Source organism: Phoenix dactylifera, chromosome 6, assembly GCF_051530095.1.
Source record: "Phoenix dactylifera cultivar Ajwa chromosome 6, Ajwa_hap1_PhDact_Kaust_v1.1, whole genome shotgun sequence".
NCBI lineage: Eukaryota > Viridiplantae > Streptophyta > Magnoliopsida > Arecales > Arecaceae > Phoenix > Phoenix dactylifera.
Window position 1 is genome coordinate 15,071,775 of NC_143195.1, and position 10,887 is coordinate 15,082,661.

Consider the following 10,887-nt stretch of genomic DNA (forward strand, 5'->3'; position numbering starts at 1 on the left):
TAGATAGAATATCCAACTTCTCATACCAAGTGTACTGGAACTGAACCGATACAATATACTGTTTGATATATTTGATACCATCCGGTTCAGAACGGTATGACATCTAAGAAAAATGCAACAGAACATCTCATGCATAGGAGCTTTTCTGATTGCAATACAAATTAGGTTGTCAAAACTTATACAAGGCAAGATCCCACAGATAAACGTTAAGAAAAATGACAATTGAAGCGCTAATACAATCCTCCCAATCTACATTATAGGCTGCCCACATCTGTAACGACCATCGATGTATACCACTCAAGGTTTTGAAAACCTCTATGGAGGTTTGGCCATTGCATAATTTCACCATGTTCAGAAAATTAGTGAGAGAGATAAAGATTCAAAGTGGTTGTTATTCCCTATCTTCCCATATGGGGATGTTAGCAGTAGCCTCATTAACCATCTTAGCCAGAGCGACCCGAAATTGAACCAAAAAGAGCACGCAAATGAATGAAAATCACAAACAATTTGATGGGAAAATGATTTAAGAAAAATTTTACAAAGCAGCAAATGTCAAGTTTAATTTATTTGCTGCATATGTTCTCCTATAAGCTTAACTCCTTTGTCATAGAAAGCTCAAACGAATGCTGTCAGTTGACCGTGCTATAAAAGCCCGAATATATAAACCAACACCTCATAATGATTACTGCTGATCAACTACAACAATATTCATATAGGCTGCAGGAAGTTTTGGAGGAATCATCCTGTGTGACGCTTAACTAAAGGACATAATCAAGATGTGAAATTATTAGATAATTGCCGTTCACCAGTTCATAACAATGATGTCTATCCACTTTAGGAAATCCATAAACTTGGCCCCAAAAGTGAAAGAGCACCTGCAGTCAAATAGGCAACTTTAATTTCTCCGTCTCATCGACATATATGTTGAAGACAGCTCAAGTAGCAAAAGAGGTTCACGTCTCAAACTCCAGAATGAGCAAAAAGCTTCCCTTGTCCTCGTGTCACCCTTTATTGCACGTGAGGAAGTTTGACAAGCTTCCTAGAAATAATACCAGCCTCCTCGCTCAGCAAAATCTCACTTACCTAATAAATAGATATGTCAGCTCCTCCTGAGCGGAGTTGACAGCATGCCACAACGGGCATCAAGAGCACACTGCTATCAGAAAAAGCCCATAGCACACCCTCACGGTTTCACCGACTGCTATAATCACAACCGTTGAAATACGTGCACTCGTCAGCACTGGTTTTTCTCTCCTTTATTTAAACACCCCAACGGAAATCCACGAGGTCAACGCTCCGAAATCACGGTCCTGAAGTCGACCTGGCCGGTATCCGTCTCGAAGCCGCTCTCGCTTTATTTGCTCCTCTGTGCGCGCTTTTTGGCTGCCCATCGCACTTTGGCATTGTCGTAAATTTCTGCTGCAAGAGTGCCATTTTCCCAACCGCTTCCCTATATATGCCGCCTAAACGCCGCTACCCTCCCACCTCACGCACTCGTAAAAACTTTCCCCTTTTCCCCGTCGCTTCTTGTGAACAAAACCTCTCCCTTTCTTCTCTCTGTATACCCAAATCCCTTTACAAACCCTAATTTTAATCTTTCCTCTCCGAAATCCAACCCCGAAACCGAGTTTTTTGCTGCTTTCTTTTGGGAGATATCTTTTTTTGATCGGGATCCGGCAACGAGAGCTCCGGTTTGAGGCGGCTTGGGCGATCTCCGGCGAGGGAACCCTAGGGCTCCGCCGAGGAGGCAATGAGGGATGTTTTCGTGGCTGGCAAGGATTGCGGCGGCGTGCTGGGGCCCGGTCCGGAAGTACTCGCGTATGAGGAAGGATGAGGACGAGGACGACGCGCTTCTGTGGTCGCGGGACCTCGGGCGGCACTCGGCCGGGGAGTTCTCGATGGCGGTCGTCCAGGCCAACGAGGTTCTCGAGGACCACAGCCAGGTCGAGACCGGGCCCGACGCCACCTTCGTTGGGGTCTACGACGGCCACGGCGGGCCCGACGCCTCCCGCTTCATCTCCGATCACCTCTTCCTTCATCTCATGAGTAGGTCGCTTTGTTAGACATCTTTTGCTGTTCTTAAAATTTTCTTTTTATTACTTCATCATCAATTGTTCGGGAAGTGTTGATTTTACTGATTTTGTACTTATGAAGCTTATCTTTATATCTGGTATGCTTCTCAAGGTGTGTTCTTGGTTGGTGTCGGAGTTGGCGATGGCTCTGTGGTGGCTTTTATGTGGCTGGGAGATTTAATGTTGGATTAGCTCTTGGATTTGATCCATGCTAGGAAATTTAGCAAAACTAAAGGTGGGGAGATTAGGACATTGTCATGAAAATCCAGGTCATGCACATATGGTTGATATGTTCTCCCGAAATTGTTTATATAGTAGATGTTGGGTTTGCTGATATGTATTTATTTTATTTAAGCATTTAAGGTATCCTTGCTCCCTGTATTTATACAAGTGATGATTATTCTATTAAAATTAATAGAACTTGGATGACAAAGTGTTTGTTACGATTACATGCCCTCAGTTTAGTGCTTGTGAGCTAATTTCATTTTCTAATATATTACATGTTTATTTTTTAGTCCATTTGTTAACTTGATTTTTCTGTCATTTATCCTTCTTTCTTTAGTTACCATTGGTAACTTATTTAGACAATCCATAAATTATGCTAACATTATTTTTGTAGTAGATTTCGGCTTGCTAATGTGACTGTCTGTTTAATTCAATTATTTAAGGGATCTTTGCTTCTTGTATCTAATGGAATGAGAAAGTGCTTGATCACAAAAACATGCCCTCAGTGATAACTTCTTTTATGGTGTTTATATCTCTTGTCACTCTGATTATGAGCTGAGTTTTATGAGTCACCCATCCTACTTTCCATAGTGATTAGATACTGTATACATGCAATTGAGAATATGTTTAACCATAAGCACTCTTTGCTTTTTTCTGCATCCTGTATACTGAGGCTATTTTATGTGTTTTATATGTTGCTGCATAATTTATGCCTTCTGCCATGCTACATTTTATCTGATTATATAAATAAAAATAATTCCCAAAATTCATGATTAGAATGTGTAACATTTCAGTGCTCCTGTATTGGGTGTCCGATATTCTTGATAGATGATCTCCGGGTGCTCCTTCCATCATATTTAGAAAGGTGCATGCATGAAAAGCATCAATATTTTCAGCTTACATCTTGGCTCTGATGGCCACATTTGTTTCTACCATATGTTGCGATTTGTGAGATGAAAATTTTATAGTGGAATGCTTGAAGGTGGGGGCAACTAGTTTTCCGTCTTCTGCGGCTACTGGGTCTGCAATAAACCAGAGAATTTGCTATTTTCTGCAATTAAAAGAAATGGAACTAGATATAAGGATGAAAAAGAGAAGACTAATGAAGACCAATTTGGTTGATTGAGTCACTGGAGGGGTATAGGTTCTGAATTTTAGAATAAAGTACGAGCAAAAAGAGGATAAAAGAATTTTCTCGAGTGAAAATTTGATAGAGGAGCAAACTATTAAGCCAAGAACTTATGCTAATTTTTCTGAAATTTGCTAATCAAGGGAAAATAGAATGGAAAGAATCAGTGAATAATCTGGAAACTTAATGTAATTAACCTTCTTCAGTCTCACTCTTACTTATATGGGCCATGATAACATAAATCCTAAAAATTCCTGATTTTGATTAAAACTATTTAGCTTCTAGTTCATCTAAGAGCATGGCATATTGGGGCACTTCATAATTGTTCACAAATGGGGGCTTTTTCCATCATGGCCTTAAGCTAATATTTTGTAAAGGTTGCTGCTATGTTTCCCAAACAACTTCATTGGAATGAATGTAAATTTGTTTCTTTAGCACCTTACACTGGGCGTCAGCTTGTTAATATCAGGCCAAACTTCCAATCCCTTCATACTCCAGAAAATATGGTGAGTCAACATGTTTCAGGGAGGCTTTTGGTGGTACTAAGCATTTTCCATTTGTAAATTGTATCTCAAATTAGAATATTTATGCAATGCTAACTTTTATATTTACAGGCCCATCTGTTCTTTTACATATCAAAGAATTTCTTCTGTACCCTGATGTCAAGGGTGTGCTTTCCTTACTTCTGTCTTCACTATAGGATTTATGATGAGTACAATATTCCATAAGAATAGTTTGGGGTTTTTTCAGTGCTTTAGAAGGAGGAATACAAACATGGTTATGATAGTGGATGGAATAAAGTTTCTGTATTTCCTTACTTTAATGTTCTTTAATCAATTATTCTTTGAATTTTGGCTGGTCATTAATAGCCCTACGGCTGTTGTTAGCCTCTGGAGTGTCATACATTCCATTACATGCTTACTTGTCTGCATGTGCAGAAATTTCAAATCCTACATGTACTCTCAAGGCTTAAATATATTGTAGGTCGGCCATTGGAGGACCGTATACACCATAGGTAGAAATATTACAAATTCTCCAAACAACTTATATAACAATCAATCATATGAGTTGATCATGAAAAATGCTAAATAAAAATATGAGAATTTATTATATCTTTTAACTAAGATATATCAGCATCAAATGAGAATGATTGGGTTATAACTTACACATCCAACCTGTATAATATCACAACATACTGAAAATTCACTTCTATATGGGCTTTCCTGTGTTCATTAGACTTAGCTCAGCCAGTTAATACCTTCTAGGATGTTTCTGCGCTATACGGTTTGCATTTTGTTGTTGGGCTTGCAGGGTTGCTAGGGCATAACATGATCGGTCCAGGTGACTTCTTTTGAAAAGTTAGGGGTGGTAATGGTTGGTTCATGTTTGGGTTGGGTCAAGGTAGGTTCTGGTCAAACTCTTAATCCACAGCTGACCCATTGATAATCGAGTTGGGAGATGTAAACTCATGCTTAACGCATTTATTTTACATAAATCCGTACCGACCGACTGATGCATTTAAGTTTCACTCATGAATCATTCATGTAACTGAAGAAGAAAAGAAAACATGATACACAAACATCACAAACAACAAAATCAAATTTAACTTCAAATAATCATCATAATCACTTTAAAGTTGGGAACGAGGATATATGATGGTCATAAACTGATTGAGGATAAAATTAAATAAAAGGTAACTTGCCATCCCAAAATCCCATGGCCTTTCCTATCCTTCACTCGCAGGAACCTTTTCTTTTTAATGAACCAAACCTCAAAGAAAATATCTGGTTGGTTCTCTACCTGTCTTGATTGATCAATCAAGTCCAGCGCTTAGACCCAAATCTGCTGATTTATAATTAGGCTGCTTTAGGATTCATTGGAACTGACTGATTTTAAAGAAACCCGCCATAACCCATTTATTCAGGGGGGTTTGTGTGGGTTGGCAGGTGTAGGTCACATTTTGTCAGCCATACTGAAAATATGGTATTTATGGTTGAATGAAGCCTTGATGGATTTGAATTAGAAATGCAAGACTCCAAAATTTTTTTGTCCCTTTAACAAGTTTATAATTAACATGACCAAAACCTACCTGAATGAATTCAAACTTTGATTGACTTCTAGGTTATGGATGATCTATGACACCCATGACAAATTTATTTACAAATAGAAAGTTGTTTATAATAATTATCTTTTCTAAACTTTAATATTTTGCTTTTATTTGATTTTAGATAATTAGATATTAGTTTCCCACCAATGCATCCAACAGATTGCACATGTCTGTATTCATCGTGGAATAAGTTGAACATTCAGAATTTTGATTGAAATAGAGTAAACAAAACGAGACAATAAATAGCAAAGCATGCTTTGGTTTTTTTGCTCCTATATGGCATAGATAATTTGATCACACATACACTAATAATTTGCGAGTTCTTGCTCAATTCATGTTAATTGCTGCATTTTGAATTTGAAAATTGCTGTGTTTTCAAGCTAAAATTTCATTCTTCCTGTGATCCTCAGTATTTAGGTCACGTTTAAGCAACAGAGACCTTGTTTTGAGTTACTGTAAGATTCTAGATTATGTGAAGGGAAATTTGATGTCTAAATGATAAAAAAATGTTTATACATCCATTCATATATATTTATTACCAATTAAAAATAAATCATGTTTATACATCCATTCTAAATTAAGAATTGATTTCGTTGACCATGATCTACTTATATAAAGACTTTAGAAATAAAAAATCATGTATTTTGGAAGCCTCCTACCTATACATCGAATGGGTAAAAAATTGATGGTTGCAATATTGTCAGGATGCCAAACTATATTATATGGAATATGAAATAAAAATCCACATCTTTGATGATGATGTGTACCTCATAAAATATAAAGGCCTAGTGCATAAGGCTCTAGCCATTGCAAGGTTTGGGAAGGGTCATATGTATGCAACCTTACCCTCATATGTGGAGAGGCTATCTCCATGTTTGAAATTCATGACCTCCAAGTCACAATGGAGCAGCCTTACAATTGTGCGAAGGTTTGCTCTCTATGTACATTTTATAAAACATGTGTACCAAAATTCTATAGAGCTGGATGTTTCTAAACCAATCATGCAAAACATCATTTTGAGCTATTAGAATAATATATTTTTGGACCACTTGACACATGCAAAAATGACTTTCAAAAGACATGGTTTTTGGTTTCAAAGAAGTTTCTATGATGTAGACTATAATCAATATTATGGCTTCTCTCTAGTTCTCCATCATTGATTTTGGATTGGTAGGATTGAGGCCTCAATCCTTCTGGAAGGAGAGTAGAAAAACACATACCTATGTGCACACACGCACGCACGCACGCACGCATGCACGCACGCACGCACGCACACACGCACACATACACACACACGCACGCACACACAACACACATACCTCATAAAACATGTTTACCAAAATTCAATAGATTTGGATGCTTCTATAACATAAATCATGCTAAACATCGTATCAAGCCATTAAAATATTATGATTTTGGGCTACTTGATGCATAGGAAAATGCCTCCAAAAGACATGACTTTTGATTTCAGAGAAGTTCTTGTAATGTAGATTATAATTAATGCTAACAGTATGGATCCTCCATAGATAATCTTTAGCACTGATTTTGGTTGGTAGCATTGAGGCCTCAATCCTCAAACATGCAGACATATCATTAATTATAGTATCATGCAATCTTGATTAAAAACATGTGGTATTAGTTTGTAGGGTCATTTATCTTTTTGTGGCAATGTGTGTTATTGTCTCAAGCATATGTGATAGATTGAACCATCATTCATTGTCATCCATTTGAAAGTAACATTTTTGATAAAAGTAACCTGTTGTCTGGATGGAAAATCTTAATGCATCCCTCTATTATCTCCTCAGCAAATCCATAATAATTAAGCACGTTGATCTGCACCTACTTGTAGTAAATGACATATTCCTTGAAGTTTTTTTTTTTGAACCCATGTGGGATGCCTTCTTCTTTTTTCGATGGCTTGCATTTTTTCCCAGAAAAAAGCTTCATTTTTTTGCTTCTCATACTTCTATTGTTTGCGATTATGTTTTTATTTGGTTCTGCGACTTATCATAGGGTACCTTGACCTTTGATGTCCGAACTGTAGCTGCATGAGCTTAAATTGTGGAACCAAGTAGGTGTGCATACCTGCCAACTGGTCTTTAGGATTACATGGATGGATACATTTTTTTCAAAGTTGCTGTGGATAGGAATGTGTGACTAATTTAGAGGATTCACATCAATTTGGAAGCTAGTGGTTAAGTATTTCCAAATTGTAGTGATTTTGACATGATATGTAGAGCCACTTTTTGTCCTTGCATGATGTTAAGGAACCTAGATTCTTTAAAGTTTTATGGCAGGTCTCTCTCTTGCAAAATCTGCTATGGCTAGGATTGGGTTCCCAATTTAGTAAGGTTCACATCAATTTGGAAGCCAGATGTTTCGCAATATCAAATCACTGTGATTGTGACTTGAGCCATAGAGCCAATTTCATGAAATAGGGTGAGTCTTGTAGGTTAAAGTTGAAGCTTATTTATATGGCTATGAAAGCAAGCAAGGCTGTTAGATTGTCGTTTGTCTTATTGCAGCTGGTGAAAGAAAAATGCAGTCTTTTTGGTTCTGTCATTTATATGTATTATATGTATCGCAAATGAAGGCTCAGCTTGTGTAGAGCATTCCATTTGCCAGATGGCCAATAATTAATGATGCTGATATTAATGTGCTGGCCATCATTAGAGTTCGTTAATATGCAACAAATGTTAATGATTCCAGTATTAATGTACACAGTCATCATTAAAGTTCATTACTTAATTTGCAACAGAAATTTGTCTATTAAAGCCATCTATTTATTTTAATTATATTGACATATTGCGACATAAAAATAATTGGAAAAAGGATAAAAAACAATACTTTTGCATTGTGTGGGGTCAATATTATTACCACCGATATTTATGATGGAAGTTTATACATGGTGGCTCAGCTTATATAGAGTTCTTTGTTTGCCATATAGACAATAGTATCAATAATGCCGGTATTAATGAAGGGAGTATTTGCTCGGCCATCATTAAGTTCATTGCTTAATGTGCAACAGAAATTTGGCTATTGAAGCTTTTATTTATTATGATTTGATACATTTTTTTTTTTGGATTTCTAGAATAGTTGGAAAAAAGAGAAAAAACTATAACGTGTGCATTGCTCAAGTTATGTGCCAGTATGATATGATAACTAAGAAGGGATTTGCTTTGATATCTGATGTCCATTTGTTCTCCATGTTTTCCATTTCATAGGACTTGCGCGAGAAAATGGAACTATATCTGAGGATGTTGTCAGAAATGCATTTTCTGCAACTGAGGATGGGTTTCTTGCACATGTTCGCAGAACACATCAAATAAAACCATTGATTGCTGCAATTGGATCTTGTTGTTTAGCGGGAGTTATATGGAAAGGGACATTATACGTAGCCAATGTGGGAGATTCTCGAGCAGTTGTTGGTTGTTTAGGTAAGTCAAACAACATCGTTGCTGAACAACTGACGAGAGATCATAATGCAAGTATGGAGGAGGTGAGACAAGAACTTAGGTCTCTTCATCCAGATGACTCGCATATTGTGGTTCTTAAGCATGGGGTATGGCGAATCAAAGGAATAATCCAGGTCAGCTATTCTTCAGCAGCTTAACCAGATTCTCTCATTTCAATTGCAGTAAAATTGCTCTTTCGAACTTGTCGTCACATGGCATTCCATGTTCTTAGGTGTCAAGATCCATAGGGGATGCATACTTAAAGAAGCCAGAATTCTCTATAGACCCATCTGTCCAACGTTTCAGGCTCTCTGAACCTCTTCGCAGGCCTGTTCTTACAGCAGAGCCATCCATTTATACACGAGTCCTCCGTCCACAAGATAAGTTCTTGATCTTTGCATCTGATGGACTGTGGGAGCACCTGACAAATCAGGAAGCAGCCGAAATTGTGTATAATTATCCAAGAGCTGTATGTTGTTCGCTCTGCTTCTTTTTCTTGCTAGTATAAATTTTATATTATGTTCTTTTTTCTGGCAGCATTCCACTGTGTTTTCTTTTGGTAGGGAATTGCAAGGAGGCTGGTCAGAGCAGCGTTGCAGGAAGCTGCTCGGAAGAGGGAAATGAGGTACGTGGATCTCAAGAAAGTGGAAAAGGGGATCCGCCGCTTTTTCCATGATGACATAACAGTTGTCGTCATCTTCATAGATCACGAGTTATTGCTGGGTTCAGATGCATCTGTGCCAGAATTATCAGTACGTGGTTTCGCTGATGCAGCTGGACCCTCAAATTTTTCGGTATTGGACAATATTTGAATGCAAGCTCGATAGTCTGATGATAGTGTTCCTTACACCTGAATCTCAACCAGGTTTTATTATCGCCCTCTATTGTGTTCTGTTGCATGGAAGTTTATTCCCTTTTTACACATATCACTACAGTACTGCACTTCTAAGTTCGTTTTTTGTTATGTTTTATGTGCTGTATTGGTTTCAATTCTCTAGGAAAATACTACAACAGAGCGCAATCTCTTTTGCTTTTTCTTTTTGGATGAGTACCAAATACTTGCTTTCTTTATTGTTCTAATATCCCGGATATTGCTTCTTGATTGTCATATATAAATCAAGATTTCATCCTGTGTTGGTTGTGTTGAAAATGCATTAGGACTTGCAGTGGTGTATGTTGCTCATATATTGAGTGCCACCTAGGTGCGTGACCTTATGGCAAGCAACAAACTTCGAGTAATTTCTCTGGTGCTGGGTTGGTTCATGGCCCTTGAAACATAGTATTTGATTTAGTTATGCATTCTTAGTCTCTAATTACATGCCTTTTATATAATTTATGTATCTTTTCTTAATGCTGCATACGGACATGGACGATTACGAGGTTATTCAAGCAACTCAATGTCATACTGGAAAACTTAAAATCGTTGGCAACCGGATGCCAACGGGCAATTTGGATCATCCAGTCGCTTCGGGGTCAAAGACAGAGCTAGTTATGCTTAGAGACCTGTGCGGTGAGTGATCCAGCGGTGCATTCGTGCCAAGGAAGGTAAGCCAAAGATAACAACCCCTTCGAGGGGGTGCCATACCCCTGCGATGCTAGGGTCAGACCATAGAAAAGGCGGAGGGGAACGGGTAATGCTCCATCATGTGGCCGGCCGTTAGATGGCCAAGGATCAAAACTTATCATTGAGTGGTGGATCATTTACTTCATTTCTTTTTATTTTTCAAATCTGTAAGAGGGGTTTGATTGCCATATATGAATAGCCGAAGCCGTTGCAAACATGCCAGTGGAACGTCGGTGACTCGATTAGGATTCTAGGACCAAAAACAGAAGAGAGGGAGAGGGCACTTCCTCTAGAGCTTACTGCTATATGAGAGCATGGTACGCATGTAATGACAG

General features: G+C 38.0%; 1 protein-coding gene across 1 annotated transcript; it reads left to right on the plus strand.

The window, feature by feature from the left end:
- The first annotated feature begins 1,291 nt into the window (after window positions 1-1,291).
- LOC103697446 (Protein phosphatase 2C family protein) lies at window positions 1,292-10,118 on the plus strand. Its single transcript, XM_008779301.6, has 4 exons — window positions 1,292-2,046; window positions 8,758-9,122; window positions 9,221-9,457; window positions 9,552-10,118. The coding sequence occupies exons 1-4, from the start codon at window positions 1,758-1,760 to the stop codon at window positions 9,798-9,800; spliced, it is 1,140 nt and encodes a 379-aa protein (XP_008777523.3). The 5' UTR covers window positions 1,292-1,757; the 3' UTR covers window positions 9,801-10,118.
- Window positions 10,119-10,887: the final 769 nt, after the last annotated feature.